Below are 24,762 nucleotides of genomic sequence, written 5' to 3'. Positions count from 1 at the left end.
AATTTCTCCATATAAGTGGCAGCACAAATCACTTTCTGGAAATTATCTTATACAGTATTAGAAGAAACTTTATCTCTTCTTCTAACCTCTGGCACATTTCCCCAATTTTCTACTTTTCCCATACTGAACTCCTGGGGATTTCAGTCAGCTACATTATGATTTTGGCAATCTTAAGTATCTAAAAGACCTTTAAGGTCCTTTCCAACTCTGTTATTCTAGTCTATTCTAAAAGAAAAGGGTGTTTGGAAAAGCAACCAAAGAATCTAGATTTGGTAGCCCCCAGGCTCTGTACATTTATTTTCCTTAATTATCCCTGTATAGTTTATGGCAAACTTTAATCACCATAATTGCCTAGGATCGGAGGGAAGACATAATAATTTTAGAAGATCATAAATGATAGTACAGTTACTTGGTTTCAAAAGAAACCAAGGCAATAGCTAGAGGTATAACAAGCAGGAAGAGGGAGATTGTGATCCCCTTATATAGAGCGCTGGTGAGACCACATTTGGAGTACTGTGTTCAGTTCTGGAGACCTCACCTACAAAAAGATATTGACAAAATTGAACGGGTCCAAAGACGGGCTACAAGAATGGTGGAAGGTCTTAAGCATAAAACGTATCAGGAAAGACTTCATGAACTCAATCTGTATAGTCTGGAGGACAGAAGGAAAAGGGGGGACTTGATCGAAACATTTAAATATGTTAAAGGGTTAAATAAGGTCCAGGAGGGAAGTGTTTTTAATAGGAAAGTGAACACAAGAACAAGGGGACACAATCTGAAGTTAGTTGGGGGAAAGATCAAAAGCAACATGAGAAAATATTATTTTACTGAAAGAGTAGTAGATCCTTGGAACAAACTTCCAGCAGACGTGGTAGATAAATCCACAGTAACTGAATTTAAACATGCCTGGGATAAACATATATCCATCCTAAGATAAAATATAGAAAATAGTATAAGGGCAGGCTAGATGGATCATGAGGTCTTTTTCTACCATCAGTCTTCTATGTTTCTATGCTTTGCTGTTTTTAAGCTATGGTGGTGATTAGTGGTTAGAATGCAGTATTGCAGACGAAGTTTGCTGACTGCCAGCAGTTCAATTCTCACCTAATAAAGGTTGACTCAGCCTTCCATCCTTCTGAGATTGATAAAATAAGGACAGGTCAGGTCAGCTTCAGAATTGACACTCAGATTGTTGGGGGCAATATGCTGATGCTTAGAGAGGGCTGTAACCCACTATGAAGCAGTATATAAGTCTAAGTGCTATTGCTATTATTACTGTTAATAAAATGCATATTCGCTTATGTTTCTTGTGAATATTACCTAAACAATCCTCTGTAACACTCGGAAATATTCAACATGCTCTCTCTTGCATCTATACGGAGTTTTAGGTGGACTTATAGACTTTATGGACTTTAGGTAGACGGACCGTTGAACTTACCTGAACGGTCTTCTCGATGCACTGCAAGGAGAGTCCAGGATGGGTAATTCTTCAGTCTGATTGGTAGGGACTGAGTTTAATTTAAATATTAGGCAGGTGCCGCCCCCTTAGCCCTCCAGTCTCATTAAAACGAAGGAGCAGTAAAGTCCAACACATTTATTGAACCATATGAAAAAACACAACAACTTCAAAGAAAGGAACCTTAAACCATAACATGGCCCCTGGTCCAGAACTGGGTGGGTCTGGACTCTCCTTGCAGTGCATCGAGAAGACCGTTCAGGTAAGTTCAACGGTCCTTCTCCAATGCACTTGCAAGGAGAGTCCAGGATGGGATATGCCCAAGAAAAACTTAGAGGGAGGGAGAAGGCTGGACCAGTGGCTCGGCAAAGGAACAAACCTCCTGTAGGACCCTCCTCCCAAAAGCTGCCTCTGATGAAGCATAAGAGTCTATACGATAGTGCTTTATAAAGCTTGAGGGAGCAGCCCAAGTGGCCGCCCGGCAAATGTCCTCTAAAGACGCCTGTGTCCTCCATGCCGTCGAGGTGGCGGCGCTGCGGGTCGAGTGTCCAGTGATGCCATGTGGCACCGGCGAACCTCTAGCTCTGTACGCCTCCGATATACAGTCACGGAGCCACCGGCTGATGGTCTGGGAGGAAACTCTGGACCCCAGAGAACGTGCTGAAAAGGATACAAACAAGGCCTCTGAAGCTCTGAAGGACTGAGTCCTGCGAATATAGATTTTAAGGGCTCTCCTCACGTCCAGCTTGTGCCACCTCAACTCTAAAGGGTGAGTTCCATGTGTACAAAAATCCGGTAGCACGATGTCTTGTGCCCTGTGAAAAGTGGTATTCACCTTAGGTAAGAAAGCCGGGTCCAGCCTAAGGACCACTCTGTCCGGATGAAAGCGACATAAGTCCGGTCTTGTAGACAAAGCCGAAATCTCTGAGACCCTCCTGGCAGACGTAATGGCTACCAGGAAGGCAGTCTTAAGAGTCAACAGCCGTATAGGAACCTGCCGTAGAGGCTCAAATGGAGGTGCTGTGATGGAGTGAAGCACCAAGGACAGGTCCCATGACGCGAAGCGATGAATGACTGGCGGTTTAAGATTAGCCGCCCCTCTCAGGAAGTCTCGTATCCATGGATGTTTGCTCAAGGGGCGATGACTGTCCAATGTAATGATACTGGATAAAGCAGCCACATGCCGACGAAGAGTATTCGGGGCGAGGCCCTTGTCCAGACCTGCCTGCAGGTATGTCAGTACCATAGGAGGAGAAGCTACCTGAGGCTCCACCTGTCGTAGTGCACAGAACTTAGAAAAGGCCTCCCAAGTGGCCTGGTAGATCCTCCTGGTAGAAGGCCTACGGGCAGCCTGTATAGTATCGATAACCGTGTCTGGCAGAGCGTGACTCCTCAGACGTTCCCGCTCAAGCGCCACACGGTTAGCTGCCACCACTGAGGCTCCGGGTGTGACATGGTCCCCTGGAAGAGGGAGATTCGGTGGTCCGGAATCCGCCATGACGGAGCAATTGAGAGTTGCATCAGGTCTGCGAACCAGATCCGACGGGGCCAAAAGGGGGCCAACAACAGCACCTCTGCCTGCTCCTGCAATATTTTCCGAATTACTCTGGGAATGATGGAAACCGGTGGAAACGCATATAAAAGACCCGGAGGCCATCTGAGGCGCAGAGCATCCACTCCTTCCGCTCCCTGGGATGGAAATCGGGAGAAGAAGCGGGGAAGCTGGGAGTTGAGACACGTTGCAAACAAGTCCAGAACTGGCACCCCAAACCTCCTGGTGATCTCTAGGAAGATCCCGGGTTCCAGTTGCCATTCCCCTGGATCTAGTGTCTCCCTGCTGAGCCAGTCTGCACAAACGTTCTCCACCCCAGAGATGTGTTCCGCTGAAAGCGATGCCAGATTGGTCTCTGCCCACCTGAAAAGAGACTCCGACTCTGCCATCAGCCTCCCTGACCGAGTTCCCCCCTGTCGGTTGATGTGGGAACGCGTGGCTACGTTGTCGGTCATAATTAATACGTGCTGATCCTTCACCAGGTGAGCAAAGCTGTGGAGGGCCAGTGACACTGCCTTCAGCTCCAAGAAGTTTATGTTGACGTTGTAAAGGTCCTGCTGCGACCACAGGCCCTGGGCTATTTGTGAGGAAAGATGTGCTCCCCACCCCCGCAGACTCGCATCGGTCGTCACCGTGAGGAATTCCTTGTCCAGAAAGGAGGAACCGCTGCTCAAGGCTGGAGACACCCACCACCGGAGAGATCTGCGAACCCTGGCATTGAGGAAAACCTTCCTGCGAGAATGGCTCGATTTCTGCTTCTGAAAGGGGAGAAGGAACCACTGTAATGGTCGAAGGTGGAACCTTGCCCACGGCAGTATGCCAATGCATGACACTAGCGTCCCTAGGAGCTGGGACAGGAATAGCAGACTTGGGTACTGCTGGAGGCGCAGCTCTCTCACCAACCTCCTGATTGTAGATTGCCTGTCCCGTGACAGAAAGACCTCGCCCAGTTCGGAATCTATCGTCGTCCCCAAATGGGCCAGGCGAGTCGTGGGCGTCAGGTGGCTTTTGTCCCAGTTTATGGAAAAACCATGGTCTTCCAGGGTCTGTATGGTTAAGTGTAGGTCCTTTAGTGCCCGATCCGGTGTTCTGGACAAAATCACGATGTCGTCCAAATACGCCATGAGGCGTACCGACTGACATCTGAGGTGCGCCGTAAGGACATCCAGCAACTTTGTAAATGCTCTCGGGGCTGATGATAGGCCAAAGGGCATCGCCCTGTACTGGAAATGTGCTCCGGCAATGCAGAATCTGAGAAATTGTCTGTGAGGAGGAAATATTGGGACATGGAGATATGCCTCCTTCAGGTCTATGGAGGACATGAGGTCTCTGTGGCGGATGGCTGCCAGTATTGATCTGAGAGAGTGCATCTTGAACCTCCTGTATTTTACATAGAGGTTCAAGCGCCTCAGGTTCAGAATCAGCCGCACTCCCCCAGACGACTTGGGAATGAGAAAGATCGCCGAGTAGAAGCCCCTGCCTTGCTGTGTCAAGGGAACCTCCTCTATAGCTCCAATGTCCAGTAAGTGCTCGACTTCTTTGAATAGGAGTCTTCTTCTCTCCCCATCTGATGGAACTCGACACGGGAGAAACCTGTGAGGTGGAGGGCAGAAGAATTCTATTCTCAGGCCCTGGCCAACTGTAGATACCGCCCAAGGGTCTGAGGACGTCGCCGCCCATGCTGCATGGAAGGACATCAGTCTTCCGCCCAGACAGCCTCTGAGCTCGGAGTCACTTCGACTTCTTGAAGCCTCTGCTTCCTCCTCTAAAGGGGCGGCGGCCTTGATAAGATCTATTCCTGTCCGCTTGGAAAGACCTATCCGCCCGAAAGGACCCCTGGCCAAATGAGCTCTGAAAATACGGCCTCGACGCCTGGGTGCCCATCGAGGAGGGCTCAGACCGAAAGGACTGCCTTCTCTGATAGGGAGTGAATCTCCTATCCTGCTTCCTGTTTGCCCTAGGCATGACCTTTTTCTTGTCTTTATCCTCCACGAGGACGTCGTCCAGGACCTCCCCAAACAGTTTCTTGCCTTTGAATGGGGCAGATGCCAGGCTCCATTTGGACTTAACGTCCGCCTGCCAGCTCCGGAGCCAAATGAGCCGACGGGAGGCCACAGAGGAGGCCATTGCACGGGAAGCAAATTTGGCGGCGTTGACCGTAGCGTCCGCCGAAAACTCCGTGGCCGCCAGGAGTTTGTTGAGGTCCTGGCGGAGTCTAGTATCTTCCGGATTAACCCTGGATTGCAGTTCTTGGATCCAGAGCATCGTGGCCCTATTGAAGAACGATGCCGCCGAAGCGGCTCGCAGAGCCCAGGCCGCCATCTGGTGAGTCCTGCGCACCACATTTTCCGCTCTCTTGTCCTCTGCTCTGAGACCCTCCTGAGATTCTGAGGGAACCAGGGCATTGGACACCAGGCTCGTCACCGGTTTATCCACCACTGGAAACTCCAGCAGGTCCTCCATCGCCTGGTCAAATGTATAGAATCTGCGATCCAGGTTAGATGGCCCCTGTGCGGCGGCTGGGTTCTCCCACGGGCGCTGGATAGTTTCTCTGAACAGGTGGGAAGACGGAATGTGGACCGTCTCCTGCTTGGGGAAGACAAATAGGCCCCCTGCCGGTTGGGCCGTCTCAGAAGCCGCTGCCTGGTCCCCCTCACCTGCTTGCTCGATGGTCATCTTGGCTTTATTCAAAAGAACCCTGAAAAGGGATGACTTAAAGAGTCCAGGAAAACTGGGTGGTTCAGGGGGCTGCTCATCACCAGAAAGTTCATCCTCAGCCCCACTGAAATCGTCTCTAGATGACCGCTCCTCATCCATTGAGCCTTCCATGGAGAGGGTGACAGGGGCAGTCCAGGGGTCTCTAGACCTCATTGGAGGGAGTCCCACTGGAGACTGCTGATGTTGTTGAGTCCCCACCGCCACACCCTGGGTATAAGCTGTGGCAATGAGGTCTTGCAAGGACTGAGGCATGCTCTGCCAGGCATCATTGGAGCTGCGCAGGCCTGCAGCTGTAGGTGTAAAAGTGGCTGCCTGGCCAGACTGGGGTGCTGGAAAGGCTGGATATGCAGACAGTCCTGCAGCACATTGTCTCTCAGACCTGGGTGCTGGCAGCCTCACTCTCTCTGGAGACCAATCTCTCTCCGTGGCTGAGCCTACAACCCCTGGCAGGAACGTGGGGGAGGCCATCAAAGGACCGGGTTGACTAGCAGAAGGAACAGGGCCCATTACCTTCTGAGAAGCCTCCAATTGCTTCTCCAGGGCCCGGATGCGCTTTTCTGCTTCCCTCAGCGAGGCCCCCTGAGATACCTTGGCCTTCTGGGGCTTTTCCTTTGGAGTGCTAGGCCCTGCAGAGGGCTCCTCCACCAACTGGCCCGCCTGATCTGCCATATTGCCACGAAAACAAGGAGATTGCCTGAGACAGAAAGAAATCAAGGCCAAAACTCCTCAACTGCTCTGACCAGAAAATGGCAGAATGACAGGCAACTGCTCCACTGCGCCTGCGTGTAGCTAGGGCAGATTCCAGTTGTAACATTAGCGCGCCCAAACAGGCCGGCTAAGCCCCGCCTCGCTTTCAACTTTCCTTGAAGAAAATGGCCGCCGGCCGGTTGCCCTGGCAACCGCAAACACTTTGGGCGCGAAACCTCCGACATCGGCCTCCAACAAACATGGCCGTCGGAACTGACAGGCAAACGTCCAGAAGGCTCCCTGCTGTGCCACGGGCAGCGAAATCAGCCCGATTTCATAAGCGTTGTGAGCGGGGCGATCGGGGGGGCGGGGGGGCGCGGATGTCCTCCGAGGCCTGTTCTGCGCCCCCTCCCCTTGGTTTATTCGCCACGGGGGAGGGCGGACCCCCCCGCGGCGTCAACCGGCTCCTCTCCTCCGGAGTCTACCTCGGAGGTAGTTTCCCCGGGCGCTCACTCCTGAACCCACAAGCCAGGCCCTTGTGTGGGTTCACAGACAAGGAGGAGCTGCAGTCAACTGGATTAGACCCACTGGAGGTCTGAAACCAGAGCTGCCTGAGGAGAAACCCCCAGCTGCACCTAAGAGAAAAAGGGGAAAGAAAAAGACAGATTTAATAATAATCAATACATCAAAAAACATCAAATAACATTTAAAGCCTAAACCTCTCAAACCAATACTATTGGTAGAGCAAAAACTCAAAGTCCCTTTACTGCGACTGAGTTTTTAAGACTGGAGGGCTAAGGGGGCGGCACCTGCCTAATATTTAAATTAAACTCAGTCCCTACCAATCAGACTGAAGAATTACCCATCCTGGACTCTCCTTGCAAGTGCATTGGAGAATATATGGATTTTATGGTTTTTTAAATTAATTTGCATTTATCTTAATTCCATCAAAACCTGACAGATCAACTGAATTATTAAAATAGTCAAAAGCTAAAAAAGTATAAGTTGGTAGTCAATGGGAGCTCAGTATGAAAAGGGAAGCAACTGCAAGAGAGGGGACTAAGCTTTTCCTAACTTTTCTTATCATATTTTTTTCCAAATTATTTTAATTCTTCAAAAAAGAAACAGAATCAGCAGGAAAAAATGATGGACGAGTTATTTGTAACAAAAACACGGTGCAAAAAATTATGAATTAAGCACTTCTCAACTACATTATATAAAACAAAAATCAAGCTTGTAAAACGATTATATGTCCAATTAAATTAAAGTGAATACATTTTAAGGCACATCTAAAAACTCTTATGATTGATATGTTACTCCAGAAAATATCCAATCTCTCATTATCATCTGCCTCTAAGTATCTTATTTTTCACTAGTATTGATAAATAGATATCTCAGAATTTGCTACCAACTTACATTAAATTCTCAGTTGGCTTGACAGATCTCTGAATATAGAGAATGTGGTTTTAAAAAACTCAAATCAAAAACTTATCATACTTTCACACTATCAGCAAAGAAATATATCCATGCTGGCACAGTGGCAATATATAATTAAAAACCTCAAACATTTATTTAATTGATAAAAATATCAGGTTCCAAAACCGATGCCTCATAATCTTATCTTATCCTATTATATTTTACTTTCCAAGGATCTAAATGAATTGAGCTGCAACTATAACTAAAATAATATAGAAATACCATTAGCAAGGCTTAGCATCATGTACCCTATAGTCCTAAAAAAGTCAAAGCCATAAAAACGGTCATCTAGGGCAAAATGTAAATTGAGCAAAGACATGCTCAGGGCTCCTCATAGCTCTGGATATTGGTCTATCATTTGTAATGCTGACTTCAAAGCAGTTAACTCCAGCAAAATTCTGCCTATGTTCCCTCATATCATCTTTGCCAAGGGCAAGGATCGCAGTTTCTGAAAAGGGCTTAATAAATCTTCATCTACAACAGAAAGTGCGGTGATGAGTCCTCTCTGTGCCGGATGTAGTCTTGAGAGGCTGTTAGCCCGATATTTCATTCAAACAACAATAATCACTTAAGTAACATAACTACAATGGGTTTTGTTTTCGCTCGAATTCATTGGAAATTCCATTAGATTGTCAAGGTTTTATTTTCTATAATGCTTCTGTAATAATCACAAGCACTACGATTGCCTTTTATGGTTATTGTAATAAGGGGCTTCTAGGTAAAGGAAATAGGACAAAATGGGCAAAGGAGTAATTCCTTTTGCTTGTTCCTGATGGCTGCTCATCCAAATAATTGACTGTTATAAGCTTCAAAGCTATGAACAAAGGAAGCAATCCATCCTCTGAACCAGAGCTCTTTCCCCTTGCCCCCTGATCACTTGCAGGTCAAGTTCTTCCAATCTCCATCTCCTTGATTATACACCTTTTGTATACAATGATAAAGTAGCCGATCAAGAAGACAGATGAATTTCAAGGGTTGTTGCATACTTAAGGGAAAAAGGACACGCCAATTTTACGTACGCACATTTCAACCTCCAACAAAAAGTGAACAGACAGGAGATTGTGACTTTGTACATTAGATGGTAGCAAGGCCCCGAAACCTCCAATTCCCAAAATATGCCAAAAAAGGGAAAAAAACAATCCAGAAAAAAAGCTATTGTATTTTATATTAGCCAATACGTGAACCTGTTCCACAAACAAAGCTGTAGAGAAAAAATACTTGATTGTTTTAAAAAACAAACTACGGTTGCCAATATAGCACCATTATGTTCCAACATCCCCAAGTTTGATCAAATTAGATAGAATTCTGCCAAACTGATGAGTGACATCATCAATCAGGATGCTACATTAAAGATTTTTGGCAAAAGGAGTAGAAAAACACAGCTGTGTCCTTAAGGTGGCATACTGCCAATGTTGCCATGTGTAAAACTACTAAATTCAGTTTTTTCAGCGTGGATAGTACTCTGCCATTTATTTTTATAATCATTAACTCACATTTCTACTCCATTTCCCAGCTATTCTTTAGTAGCGCTTTAAAACGTTAAGATACAATGCATAATAAAACATGATCAAGCTGTATAGCAAAAGTCAAATACCATCAAAAGCCATAAAAGTAAATTCAATTTCCTATGTCAAATGTTTTTCCATGAAAGAGAAAATTCTAAAAGGGCCATCAGGGATGGCAAACCTATGGCATGGATGCCACAGATGGTACACGGAACGCTATCTCAGGGCACACAAGGAGTTGCTCTATGTCAGCTCCAGCGCCCATTTGCGTGCTAGTCAGTTGATCTTCAGTCTTCTTTTCAGCCATTTTTGCTCTCCCCGGGCTTCAAGGAAACCCACTGAACCCTGGGGATGGCAAAAAACGGTCCAACGGGCCTGCCAGAAGTCCAGAGGCTTCAGTGAGGCCTGTGTGAATGCGCGGGAGGGCAGTGTAGGGGGTTGTACTAATGCACAAGGGGCAGTACAAGGGTTATGTACATGCGTGAGGGGAGAGCACTTAATTATGGGTGTGATGTGTAAATTCCAGCAGTCGTTTTGTGAGAATCCACTCTGATCCAAGCCATTCCCAGGTTTGTTTGTTTATTTATTTATATAATTGGATTTGTATGCCACCCCTCTCCAAGGACTCGGGGCGGCTCACAGCATATATAAAGACACAATAATACAATTGATCTCTCATAGTTCTGAGCCTCAGTAAGGTGAAAGACTCCCCCATTTCTGCCCTTTTGATCACTCTGTAGAGCTGGACTCCTCTGCATAGCAATACTCCTCTACTGCAGACACGCTCATTTGACCTTCACCGTCTTCTTCCTCCCACTGTTAATCACACATGTCTAGCTTGTCCCTATGAGAGGCACCTTCTTCCCAAGACCATGCATGCCTTTCTCCAAATCGTTGTGTAGTGCACTTGTAACCCTTCAAAGGCCGAGACTTTCTGAAACCTCCTGCTTTTCCCCAAAATCACACACTCTATTCTCCAAATTCCATGTACCCTTTTTTGCATCTTTGTCACAGTTAAGAGTGCAACCTTCTTGCAAAGCTTTGGAAGGCCTTAAAGTCTTCCCATAGATCTGAAGAATGATGTGAGGCAATTGGACGACAGCATGCATGGTCTCAGAAGAAGAAGGCAACCAGAACTGCCTTGCTTGGGGCCAAGCTGGGCATGGCCTTGTCACTAGTGGGAGGAAGGGGATAGCAAATGTTAGTGGAAATTAGACTGGCCAGCTGTGCTGCAAGGCTTGATATGGTATCCCTTGGTGGCAGTGGTGATGCTTGCACTGGGGTTATATTAATATTGATGCCTCTGCAAAGGATGCAGTGTTCCAATATCTCAGGGGTTGACACAAAGAAGAGGGAGTCAAATTATTCTCCAAAGTACCTGAGAGTAAAACGAGCAATGAGTGGAAACTAATCAAGGAGAGAAGCAACCTAGAACTAAGAAGAAATTTCATGACAGTTAGAACAATTAATAGAAACATAGAAACATAGAAGACTGACGGCAGAAAAAGACCTCGTGATCCATCTAGTCTGCCCTTATACTATTTTCTGTATTTTATCTTAGGATGGATATATGTTTATCCCAGGTATGTTTAAATTCAGTTACTGTGGATTTATCAACCACGTCTGCTGGAAGTTTGTTCCAAGGATCTACTACTCTTTCAGAGTAATTAATCTGTGGAACAGCTTGCCTCCAGAAGTTGTGAATGCTCCAACACTGGAGGTTTTTAAGAAGATGTTGGATAACCATTTGTCTGAAGTGATGTAGGGTTTCCTGCCTGAGCAGGAGTTTGGACTAGAAGATCTCCAAGATCCGTTCTAACTCTGTTATTCTCTTCTTTTCTCTTCTACTCTACTCTATTCTATGAAGCTTCTTCGATGAGAAGTGAAACACTCTCAAAGGAAAAACAACAACAACCCAAGAAAGTCCAATTGCTTTTTGGACAAAGCACCTTTGAGACTGCAACCCGAACTTTATACTATTCAAAGTATAGGTGAAAAAGGAAAATGCATTGTCATTACACAATCCACACATTTATTAAACAATAAAATTATGCCAACTGCACTTTATACCAACCAAACAGGCAGGGGATAGATGAAAGAAGGTTCCTGCATTATTATGCTGGTTGCAAAAATTTGTATCTCATTAACAGCATAATAAAGGCTCAATCAAAGATACAATAGTCTATAAAGACACTCAAATTTATGAGCTGTAAATACAAGGTTTGATTCAAAAGGTTTGCTCTATCAGGATTTATCATCACCCAGTTAGAGGAACCTTTTTGCATGATATGAACACGGAATACACATTTACAGCAAGATGAAAATAATCTGCACAAACTAAAGGATTTTGACAAGTGGCAATGAGGAACACAAAAATAATGCATGCTTCAGTAAGTGTAAAGAATGTTGTGATGTGATTATGGGTACTGTTGAGAAAAGGATGATAAATAAAGCCAAATCTGAACATGTTTAAATAAAAAGACCGCCTGAAGTACACAATAAACTACCGTAGTTGTCGGAGTATAAGACGCACCTTTTTACCACCACCCCCAAAAGAAGATGAAAATTTGGGTGCGTCTTATACACAGGATGTAGCCCCACCCATGCACCCCCCGCTCTTTGGTCTCTTCCAGCAATTTACCTCCTCACAGCAAACAGCAGCAGAGCCTGCTTAGAACAGGCCACTGATTCTACCTCCTGACACTCAGCTGATTGATTGAAGTTGCTGGCAAGCCCACTTGCTAAAATGAAAGTGAAACTAAAGCTGCACAGGGGCAAATTGCTGGAGGGATCAGACTGTGCTGGAACTGGCTGTTTGTTTTTTGCCTCAAGGAGGTAAGTCAATAATTATAAATGCCTATAGAATGTTCAAACTACAGTATTAGACTTATTTTTTAAAGGCTGCTTTATTATTAACTTAAAATGAAGAATCTTTTTAAAATAAATTCTTGATCTGAAGAGGCCTTCTTTTAAATAGCAGAGAATACTTACAGAAAGCCACATCAATTTTAAAGATCTGTAAAAGTATAATCTGAAATGTAACAGTGTTCCTATTTTAGCATTAAGATAAGGCAGCTGAGTTAAACCCTCACATAGTCATGTTTGGAGTAGATCTATTTAAATAGTTGGGAGGAGTTAGTGTGATAACATTTAAGAAAACTTCCTCCCATCCTTCTCCCTATCCCCAATCTCCCTCCATTAATATCTCTTCCCCTTTCTTCTTTTTTTCCCTTTTCTCTCTTTTTCTTTCTCTATTTCCCCCTTCTCTTCTATTTCCTTTTCTATTCTATAGATTCACTATTCTATTTCATATTATGTACATGTACTTTATGTCTTTTGTTACATACTGTAATTGTGGTCATAATATAGTGATATTGATAACTTTCTGTATAGCTTAGGACCTGTTTTATTACTATGTAATGCCTCTTTTCCCCCTTTCCCCCCATCCTTTTTAAATATTTAAACTCAATAAACTTTATTTTAAAAGAAAAAAGAAAACTTTCGGGCATTAATATACTGCAATAATGTACATTTCTCCAATTCTTTGCTATTTCTATAGATCAGGCACACCTTCATTCATTCATTCATTCATTCATTCATTCATTCATTCATTCATTCATTTGACTTCTATGTCGCCCAATCCTGAAAGACTCAGGGCGGCTTACAACAACAATATAAATACAATATAAATAGATATAAATAGATACAAAACGATAGAAAAAGTCGAACATTATCTAAGACTAAAACATTATCTAAAACTAAAACCCCATGAAAAAAAGTTATAAAAAGGACAGTCACAATCATATACATGCACACCATTTATACAGTTGGCCATCAAAGATGTAAATTTATGGCCCCCAGGGCTGCCGATAAAGCCAGGTCTTCGTGGCCTTACGAAAGGCCAGCAGGATGGGAGCAGTACAGACATCGGGTGGTAGTTGGTTCCACATGCACAGAAAAACACAACAAACAGTGTATATCATCTGTACTGTTTGCTGTTTGGCAAATTGCTAGGAGGCAAAGGCCTTTTTTCCTTGTTTTCCTCCCCCCAAAGTAAGGTGTGCATCTTATACTCCAAAAAATATGGTAACTTTTCTTACCAAGTTTCTTAGAATGAGAATAAGAAAATTAGGAACTAGGTACTTGGAATTAACAACCTCCATCATTCTTGATTACTGGCTATGAGGCTAAAATTAATAGAAGCTGTAGCTGAAACTTCTGGAAGGAATTGGGGAAGAGTTCTCTTATTTTAGTATCTTATGATACACTCCATGTTTATTGAAGCACTGCCTCCAGAATTTTCAGCTAGTATGACTTTGAATTATCTACCATACCCAAAGGCCACCAGATGAAGAAAGCTGCTCTACAGATTTAGACTACTCTTAGTAGTCTAAACATTTATAACGGATGGTATGCAGCCTACCTGAGCCTCAGATCTGGAGCTTTTGAAGATCAAAAGGCACCTTTAATAGGGTGTGGATCAGGGACAAGAGTATAAAAAGTGATGATCATAAAAGGACACAACACTGTCATGGAAAGTCCCCAAAATGAGAAGGCAATAATGGCTACAGAAAACAACAGGTACCATATACTGAAAGTGAAATCAAGAAACAAACACAGCTATTACACTGCACACTTGATTAAGTAAGATAGAATTTTTGCATCTGAAGTCAGCTATTTATCAGCATGTCTGGTTCAAATTAGATATATAAAAAATAAGTGAGCAATACAGTCCGCAGGCCTATTTGTCTGTGAATGTGCAAAAAACCTTGCAACTGTTGCTAAAATTGTAAATATAATTTATCACAATTCTGAGAGGAGGAAAGACATAAAAATTGAGTGTAAACTCTATAAGAGGCATTACATACTCTGAAAATAATTTTCCTCTCCTGTGTATGACTCAGGATTATCTAGTTTACACTTGTCTGCTGCTGCCTTTATTCTCCAGAAATATTATGTTTCAATGACTCTGATTCCAAAATTATTGGGAGATCTTTTTGGCTCAGCATACAAATCTATATATTTCAGCATCCTGGTTTTGGTCCCTGAACAACCCTACTTTAATGAAGCCCAAATTAGATTTCTATAATGGCTAGAAAGCTATAATGAATTATAGACAATCCCTACTAAGTCATGATAAAAGTACCAGAGAATAAAATTACTATTTTAATTCCATTCACACAAACACGCAAACAAATTCCTAGAAAACCCATTCAAGACAGGATATTTTGAAATTTCCCCATGGCAAGATTTGGCACCTAACAAAACACAGTGATAGAATCAAGAATAAGCAGCCCCACACTCAAGACTCGGCACAGGATGAAAGTCATTTAGCCATAATGGGAATCACCCAAGCACTTTTAGAAACACAAAGCCCATATTGCACAAACCCCCATACTTCAAAAATATCCATGTAAGAATCCTTCCTTTTATGCACTGCTGAATGTCACTTCCTTCTGCAATGAAAGAGCAGCTTCCGAAGGCTTTTCAATTTAAAGCAGGAGTCTCCAAAGTTTGCAACATCAAGACTAATTCCTCAGCCAGCCATGTGGCTAAGTGTGGAGACTCCTGATTTAAAGCGACAACATTTGTTTTTCTTCTTTGCTAAGCAATCTCCTGGCTAGAAAGTGAGGCTTGGTTTTTTCCTTCGAACACTTCTCCCTTTCTCTTTCTTCCTCCCTTCCCTTTCCCCTTTGTTGTAATCATAGGTTTATGGGCACTGAAATTTGGGAATAAGATATTACTGGAGAGTGATGTTTTAAGCCTAATTATGTGCTGAATAAAACCTTAATTCTTCCTCTATGGAAAGGCAGCAAAGTCCAGGCTGAGTAAGCAAGCTGCAGAATCTATGACCACATATGGAAAGCATTTAACTTGGTATGCAATATGAACAAAACCTATAGCTAACTTCCATATAAGGAAATATATGCCTCACTCATTCCTTTCCAGGGAAAAGGCAAAGAATGTAGCTTCCGTTAATTATCTATAGGGAAGTCAGGAGAAGTTTGCCTTATATGGCGCAAGAGTGAATAGTAGTTGGAGGATGGCTTAATGTATGTGGCGTTCGTGAATTGGTTATTCTGTACCACATGTCAGAACTGTGAAATACAATAAAAAGGAGAGATCTTGATTCATTCGAGGTCGCCTCATCGAGAAAACTTTCTCTGTCGCTTCATTCTGATGTGGCAATCATGGCATGCTGTGCCTCCCTAGAGGGCGACCCACTGAAGGAGGGCTGCATGCTTTCACCCCTTCACACACACACCTCTTTTTTTTCAGGGGCACCTGCAGGAAAAAAAGGCTTAATTTTTTAAAAAACAAACAAACCAGGAAGTGATTATATCGGGGCAGGTGGGTGAAGCCTCACACTGCCATCTTGGTTCTCTAAACCAGCCACCACAACCACTACCTACTCACCTGAACCAGGCTGAACCAAAAGGATTTCACTCCTGCCTTCAAAGAGTGGGGACAGGTCTCACCTCCAGTGATAGAGAATGTTCCACAGAGATGGGAATATCTCTGGGTGGATGCTAAATATTCTACCAATCAACCTCAAGGCCACATATCCCACAGATATTCATGAGTCTTCAGACTCTAAGTGCATGTATAATGAAGAAATGGTAAAACCTCGAAAAGTATAAGACACCAGTGATGTTATCTAGTTGTGCAACGAAAAGTCTGCAAGCAAATAACCAAGCTCAAAGAACATCAAAAATTCCTCAGTTCAATCCTGAGTGACATGCTTTATATTCTCTTCTGTTAGAACTAATTCTTTCCTTACTAGGGTTTTAATCATTTTCAGGGGATGGAGAATCCCACGTTTTATTCATTATATGAAAACCACATATGTACAATGTAAGCCAACAAATCTATTTTGAAAAGAATAAACACTAGCAATTAATGAAAACATGTCAAATAAAAAAGAAAATCTATGGAACTAATTAAAAAAATTGCAACATTTCTACATGCTACAAAATGCGAACACTAGTGCCCTGAAAAACCCACATTTAATGTTCACAATTTTTTTCAGAATTCTAATTCAGTGATTATTCAAATGAATAATTTATAAATAAATTTATACTTACTATGGTCTCGGTCTTTAGTGAATATACATTCTTTTATAGATTCTGTTATTCCAAGACTGGCTGCAGTAGGAAGAGGTCCAAGCAGTGATTCCAGAGCAGATGGTCTTACAGACATTTCTTTTACCTTTGATCTGTCTTTATCAAGCAGTTCATTATAAAAGTTCATGTTCAGGTGATTTGCAACTGCTGCCAGTTCTTCATCTTCTCCATCTTCATCTCCAAATATACTTGAAATAGTATCTTCTATGCAATCTTTAATGACAGAGAGGATCAAGTGTTATCAGATAAAATTAAAAGTGCTCTATATGCTACTTATGAGTTTCTTAAGATTCCCAGATTATATTATCTGTGCTTGTCAAAGGATCAAAGTTACAGTTGAAACTCGAAAATTAGAATATTGTGCAAAAGTTCATTTATTTCAGTAATGCAACTTAAAAGGTGAAACATAATATATGAGAGAGACTCATTACATGCAAAGCAAGATAGTTCAAGCTGTCATTTGTCATAACTGTGATGATTATGGGGTACGGCTCATGAATTCAATTCAATTCAATTCAATTTATTAGATTTGTATGCCGCCCTTCTCCGAAAATCCCAAATCCACCATCTCAGAAAATTAGAATATTATATGCAATCAATAAAACATATTGTTCTATTGTACATATATCGGACCTCTGAAAAGTATAAGCATGCATAGGTACCCAGTACTTGGATTGGGCCCTTTTTGTAGCAATTACAGTGTTCCCTCGATTTTCGCGGGGGATGCATTCCGAGACCGCCCGCGAAAGTCGAATTTCCGCGAAGTAGAGATGCGGAAGTAAATACACTATTTTTGGCTATGAACAGTATCCCAAGCCTTCCCTTAACACTTTAAACCTCTAAATCAGAGGTCCCCAACCGCCGGTCCGCGGACCGGCACCGGGCCGTTGGGGGTTTTCAGCCGATCCGCGGCGCCAGGGCCCCCTCGGCCTTTCCGCACCACCAGCGGCGCTCCCCCCGCCAGCCAGCCAAGCCCCGCGCCCGCCGGAACCGGCTCCTCGCTGTTCCCCCACCGCCCGCCGCGTTTGCAGGAGGTGGGGAGGGTCGGGCGGCCCGCCAAGGCCAGGAGGGACGCCGCTGCCCCCCCCCCCTTCCCTCTCTCCGCCCGCCGCTGCGCCTCCTTGACGCCGAGAGGAAATGCCGGCAAAGGCTTTTCTCAGCGGAGGTCTTCAATGTCGGGGGCGCACGGGCGGTTGCACGCGCTCCCTATCTCCCTGCTAGCCCACTCGGAGTATTCAAAATAAGAAAAACCTTTGCCGGCGAAGGCTTTTCTTATTTTGAATATTCCGAGTGGGCTAGCAGGGAGATAGGGAGCGCGTGCAACCGCCTGTGCGCCCCCGACATTGAATATCACCTTCGCCGGCCCCACCTCTCCTGCAAACCCCCTTGCTGAGAGCCCGGGGCGAAAGTGCTCTCGCAAAGGTGAGGCGGGCAGGGCGTGCGCGCGTCACCGCTGAGAAGAACGGAGAACGAGAGTGAGTGATAGCAACAGACAGCAAGATAGAGAGAAAGTGAGAAAGAGAGAGTGAGAGAAAGGGGGGGGAGAAAGAGATAGCAAGAGAGAGAACAAGAGAGAGAAAGAGCGTGAGAAAGAAAACAAGAAAGAGTGAGAGAGAGAGAAAGCAAAAGAGACAGAAAGAAAACAAGAGAGAGAAAGTGAGAAGAAGAGAGAGAAAGAGGGGGAGAGAGAGAGAAAGAGAGGGAGAGGGAGAAAGAGAGAGGGAGAGGGGGGAGAGATAGCAAGAGAGGGAGAGAGAGAAAGAGAGAGGGAAACGGGGGAGAGATAGCAAGAGAGGGAGAGAGGGAAAGAGAGAGGGAAAGGGGAGAGAGGGGGAGAGAAAGAGAGAGGGAGAGAGAGAGGAGATAAAGGAAGAGGAGAGAGAGAAAGGAAGAGAAAGAAAGAAAGAGGGATAGAAAGAGAGAGAGAGTGAGAGATGCTCAGTGAGCCTTTCTTTGAAGTTGCCTTTCTTTCTTTCTTTCTTTCTTTCTTTCTCTTTCTTGCTTTCTTTCTTGCTCTTTTTCTTTCTCTCTTTTACCTTCCCTTCCTCTATTTCTTCTTTTCTTTCTCCTTCCTACCTTCTTCCCTTACTCTCCCCTTTCATAAGTTTCCTTGCTTCCTTCCTCTGTTCCTGTCCCTTCCCCTCTTCTTTCTTTCTTTCCTTCCTTCCTTTCCTCCCTCCATTTCTTGCTTTCCTTTTCCTTCCTCCCTTCTTTCCTCCCTCATTCCCTTCTTTCACTCCTTCCTCTCTTACTCTCCCCTTTCACACCTTTCCTTGCTTCCTTTGCACCCTTCTTCTGTTCCTGTCCCTTCCCTCTTTCCTTCCTTCCTTCCCACCCTCCGTCCATTCATTCACCCATTCCTCTCTTGATCGCCCCTTTTACGGCGCCGCTGACAGCTAGCTCCCCCCCCCCCCCCCACCGGGCCATGGAAAACTGGTCTAGCTTAAAGCCGGTCCCTGGTGCAAAAAAGGTTGGGGACCTCTGCTCTAAATTACAATTTTCCATTCCCTTAGCAACCATTTAGATTATTACTCACCATGTTTATTTATTAAAGTTTATTTTTAAAAATGTTTTTAAAAGGCAGACGAAAAACTGTGGTATAGGGGAAAAAACCGCAAAGTATTTTTTAATTAATATTTTTGAAAAACCGTGGTATAGACATTTCGCAAAGTTCAAACCCGCAAAAATCGAGGGAACACTGCCTCAATGCAGCATGGCATGGAAGCTATCAGTCTGTAGCACTGCCGGAAGACCAGGATGCTTCACTAGCGGCCTTCAGCTCTTCTACATTGTTCGATCTCATGTTTCTTATCTTTCTCTTGGCAATGCCATATAGATTCTCGATAGGTCATGTGAATTTGTTGGCCAATCAAGAACAGTAACCCCATGGTCATTGAACCAGGTTTTGGTGCTTTTGGCAGTGTGGGCAGTTGCCAGCACTTGCTGGAAAATTGAGGTCAGTATCCCCATAAAGCTTGTCTGTGAAGTGCTCCAAAATCTTCTGGTAGACAACTGTATTGACTCTGGATTTAATGAAGCACAGTGGACCAACATCAGCAGATAATACAGCTCTCCAAATCAACACAGACTGTGGAAACTCCCCACTGGATTTCAAGCATTTTGCAGTGAGTGCCTTTCCATTCCTCCTCCATATTCTGAGTCCTTGGTTTCTAAGTGAGATGCAAAAATTGCTCTCATCAGAAAAGAGGGCTCTGGACCACTCAGGAACTATTTTTCTTTAGCCCATGTAAGATGCTACTGATGTTGTTTGTTGTTCAGGAGTGGCTTGACAAGAGGAATGCGATATTTGAAGCCCATGTCCAGGATCCGTCCGTGTGTGGTGGCTCTTGATGCCCTGACTCCAGCCTCAGTCCACTCCTTGTGGAAGTCCCCAACACTTTTGAATGGCCTTTTCCTGACAATCCTCTTCAGGCTGTGGTCATCCCTGCTGCTCGTGCACCTTTTTCTTCCACACTTCTTCCTTCCACATAACTTCCTGTTGATGTGCTTTGATACAACACTTTGGGAACATGCAACTTCATTTGCAATGACCTTTTGAGGCTTTACCTCCTTATGAATGTTGTCAATGATGATTTTCTGCACAGCGGTCAGGTCAGCAGTCTTTCCCATGATTGTGATTCTTACTGAACTGGACTGAGAGACCATTTAAAGGCTCGGGAACCCTTTGCAAATGTTATGGCTTAATTAGCTGATTAGAGTGGGACACTTTGAGCCTGGAATATTGCACCTTTTCACAATATTCTAATTTTCTAAGATTGTGAATTTGGGGGGTTTCATGAGCTGTATGCCATAATCATCACAAGTATGACAAATCACAGCTTGAATTATCTTGCTTTGCATGAGTCTCTCTTATATATTAATTTCACCTTTTAAATTGCATTATTGAAATAAATGAACTTTTGCATGATATTATAATTTTATAATATAAATTATTACTATTACTATTATTATTATTAATATTTTGGGGTCAAAAGAAAATAAGATCTTATCTTATTTTCAGGGAAATATGGTATTAGACATCTTGAAAGTTAATTATTGCACCTCGATAAGGAAGGATTATTCCAAGAATTGAAATCTAAACCATATAAATAAGGGTCATTAAAAAAATAAGATTCAGCAACCAAGTACTCCTTAATTGTGCATAGTTTTAGCTCTGACTGACAGCCTCCCTCACCCTGATTACCATAACTGTTAAAATAATAAAAAGAAGGAAGAGGAACATCATATGAACTTTGGAAAATAGGGAAAATGCATTTTAACTGTATCAGAAAGGGATTGTTTCTTCATATTATATGCAAGTTAGCACAAATTTCAGAAAGCTTGAAGGGTTTTAGTATGTACATCAACAGCACAGATTATGTATTGGGAAAATATCTTATTTACGGTATTATTTATTAAGAATAGTCTTAATAAACCAAGTATATATTTAGTTGATACAATCAATTAAATACGAAAATATGAAAACAACTCTAAAACTGCATTTATAGACAATTGCTAATAACTTAACCTAAATAACAAGAGATTGAGATTTCTTGCAAAGGCACATGGAGTTGTTGACAATGCTCTGGCTATCTTTATGTCACTGCATGTTATAAGCCATAACAAGATAAGAAAGTACATTAAAATGGAATAATTAATATACCTAAAATATACCTAAAATATAATAAACCTAAAACCAGCAACAGAGCTATGGAAGGCATCTTCAAACAACAAGCAGGCAGGCAATTACTAAAACGACCACTGAAGTAGAGTTTGGGTTCAGGGATTGGGATCAACTCAAATCAAATTAAAGGTAGATCTTGCGATTGGGATTGGAACTTCCATTCCTAAACAATGCAGTCATAAAGTGTGATATCATGTGACACACCACTCAGCGATGACAATCCCCGCACTTCCTATTGCCGTTATTAACCAGGTCATTAGCCAATTTACCCACCCCATTTTAGGCTCGGTCCCTTGCAATTCTGAACCTGCCTCCCCTTTAACTCTTCCCAACTACCTATTCCCATTCTTTCTCTACCCATTTTTTTGTCCTTCTCCCTGCCTTGCAGGATGACAAGCAGACCTAGAAATACACAGCTCTGAGGCTTGCTAGGCTGTAGCTCAGAGACTTCTTACATGCTCTGGCTGCAGCCACAGCCACCACAGCCCAGCAGCAAAACATACCATGGTATAACATGGTATGAGGTTGCAGCCACCCCAGGAAGCCTTAGCGCAGAGGTCTTCAAACTTGGCAACTTTAAGACTTGTGGACTTCAACTCCCAGAATTCTCCAGCCAGCAAAGTTGAAGTCCACAAGTCTTAAAGTTGCCAAGTTTGGAGACCCCTGTCTTAGCTATTCCAGCAGCACAGGGTAAAGCCATAGCCACCGCCACTTCAGCCCAGTCCCAGTTGCTCTCACCACCCAGCTGGTGAAATCCAGCAGGTTCTAACAAGTTCTGGAGAACCAGTAACGGACGTTTTGAGTAGTTCAGAGAACCGGCAAATACCCTCGCTGGCTGCCCCCAGAGTGGGGTGGGTGTAGAGATTTTGCAATATCCTTCCCTGGAGTGGGGTGGGCATGGTGATTTTGCAGTATCCTTTCCCAAGCCAAGCCATGCCACACCCATCAAGCCCTGCCCACACCCATCAAGCCACGCCCACAGAACCGGTAGTTTTTTAAAAATGGATTTCACCACTGTCCTGCACTCCAAGACACCTGCATCTCTGCGCTCTTCCTTCCTACCTCTCTTCTTGTTCCAACTCCTAACAAGGTGTGCTCATGCTGGCCCTTCATGAGACAACTGCTGATTATATGAGGTAATCTTCCACAGGACTCATGAGGAAACTGCCTTGCACAATGAGGTAGAGAGACTCATGTAAAGGGCCAGGCTGGGCATGAGGAGACATCAAAGGGCCACAGGTGATGCAGAGTGGAGGGAGCCAACATAGATGGCAGGGGAGATAAATGGGGAGAAGGGGTTGAAGCATCCCTGCAATCCTAAGTGCAGGCAAAACTGCCAATTTTTAATCAAAGGAATGGGGGAGCACTGCCATAGCTGTAACTCTGAAAAAAATCTATAAATTCCTTTCATTCAGCACTGCTATAATTTCAACCAATCACTGAACAAATGGTTTTAGGTTGAGGACTCCTACAATAAAATAATGCACAGATACTTTGCCCCAATGTTCTATTAAATCGAAGTACTTTTGTAATAAATAAAACCATACCCTGTTCTCTTAAATGTTATAATTTCATACAAGTGTTTGCACAGTATAGTTCAAGTGATTTCCCCAAGTAGCTGCTCAAGGAGTTGGCATTCAGTCATTTAAAACTCACCACATGCCTCCACCAATTTCACATTTCCAAAATTTACTTTTTGTGTTGGGACAATAGCCATTTCTTGATCCAAAATATTTTCACCCAGAGAAGTCTCCTGAATAATACCATAATCTGATCAGTTGAACTAAAAGAATAAAAATCTTGGCATTTGATTTTTATTCACTTATTTTATTTATTTTTAAATTAGGAAATCAAACATTATATTGCCACAATCATCTTTTTTAAAAAAATAATCATTAATTTGCAAAACGGCTCAGGACAAAAATGAAGCTATTTATATATCATACTTGCATAATTCCATAGCTGCATAGTTGTAGTGTACCCTGCCCTCACCAACTTACACGCCTTCCCTGTCCCTTCCTCCAGCAGTTGTTAGAATTCCATTTTCAAGATACTTGGGAAGGAAATCAGCATTCTCATGTCAGAGAGCCAGTACTAGCATAGATCACATTCAATCTCCCATGAAATAACATTCCACCAACTCCCCTCTAATAGCTGGCAATGATGAAATTTTTAATCCAATAAAGCTTGACGTTCTAGGTTGCAGGTGGCTATATTAAATAATTCATTCTTTTTTTTACATTATCCCACTCTTACCTTATTTTAAATCAATCCTGTGAAATGTATGCCTCTATTACCAAACTGCCATACAATCATTTTCCTATTTAAGCATATTCCTGATTAATGGATTTCAGATCAACTTACCATCCTTGCTGTAATTTGCATAAACTCCTTTTGCTTTGGGCCGACTGTTTTCTAATTCATTCTCTATTTCATCTTGATAGCTTGTTATTTCACCTGCCAGAAACAGAAAAATCACTACGGTAGTAGGCAAAGGAAATTGGACATAGTTGAAATGAAGGGAAAGAAAATAAACTTTAGTTATAGTCAAAGACCATCTGTCAGTTACATATAAAAAAGGACAATAAAAAAAGGAAAGAATGGAAAAATGAAACTCTCTAACAATTAAATCAATTTAGATTTAGCCTATTTCTTTAGCTTATTTTAAAAGCATGTCTGTCTCTCTGCCTGCTCATTTAAAAACCCAAAATCTATAGAAAGACTTGAAGAATCCTTCTAAGCAGCACCCACCAGGACATGTGTTATTAAGTCTGTGCACCAGGCCATGTAGAATGAGCAGCACGGTGTAATTGTCTCAATTTCCCCCACCAAGTAAAGGCATAAATGCTCTTGCACTGAGATGTTATTCGCTTTGCCTTCCATTAACATGGATGGCAGAACAGTTAATCTGGCCAAAGAAAGGGCTCTCCAGTGAGGCAAATACATAACATTAACTAGACAATTAGTTGGAATGAACAATCTTCCAGATAAACTAACACCGTAATAGATGACAACTGTATTAAACATATTGATTCACCATTATTAAAAGGAGATCTGATATTGGGATAAGAGTTTATAGTATCTTGCAATATGTTTCTTCCAGGACAATGGAAAACTTCAAAAAGATCAAAACAAGCGATATGACGGATTTCTACTGACTAGATAAGCGATCATAAAAATTTGGGGAGAAAAATACTGATAGAATGTATACACTACCTTCTAATTCTTCAAGCTTTTTTGACAATTCTTTCTCAAGCTGGAGAGGGAAAAGAGAAAAGAGATGTTAGAAATTTTTGTCCTAAGTATATTAGGCATATTATTATCTACTGATGTTGCTGGGCCTGTGCCATTGGGGTTTCTGCCTTCTGAATATTTTCCTCAGTTCCAAGTCTATTCCCTAGAGCCTTCAAAGTCCATTGATGGCAATTATTTTCACCCTTAAGTTTAATTGCCAGGCAAGTATTACTTTCCAGGAGCAAGACTACAGCTGAGAAGAGTTTGCTATTCACCTTCACTCGCTTCATATTTTCAGTAGAAAATGTTTTATATAGATGTGGCAA

The 24,762-nt window shown here is 43.1% G+C and overlaps 1 protein-coding gene across 2 annotated transcripts in view; it reads right to left on the bottom strand.

Moving 5' to 3' along the window:
- The window catches only part of BRF1 (BRF1 general transcription factor IIIB subunit), a 319,000-nt gene that overhangs the window by 114,296 nt on the left and 179,942 nt on the right, over positions 1-24,762 (bottom strand). For both annotated transcript variants that reach the window (XM_070751063.1, XM_070751072.1), the window contains 3 exons: positions 24,419-24,458; positions 23,567-23,659; positions 16,480-16,731 (listed from right to left, as the gene is read on the bottom strand). In XM_070751063.1, the coding sequence (XP_070607164.1) occupies positions 16,480-16,731; positions 23,567-23,659; positions 24,419-24,458 (385 nt within the window). The remainder of the gene's footprint in view (positions 1-16,479; positions 16,732-23,566; positions 23,660-24,418; positions 24,459-24,762) is intronic.

Source organism: Erythrolamprus reginae, chromosome 1 (genome assembly GCF_031021105.1).
Source record: "Erythrolamprus reginae isolate rEryReg1 chromosome 1, rEryReg1.hap1, whole genome shotgun sequence".
Taxonomy (NCBI): domain Eukaryota; kingdom Metazoa; phylum Chordata; class Lepidosauria; order Squamata; family Dipsadidae; genus Erythrolamprus; species Erythrolamprus reginae.
Note: the sequence above shows the minus strand (reverse complement) of the source record. Positions and strands in the feature narration are given on the sequence as shown.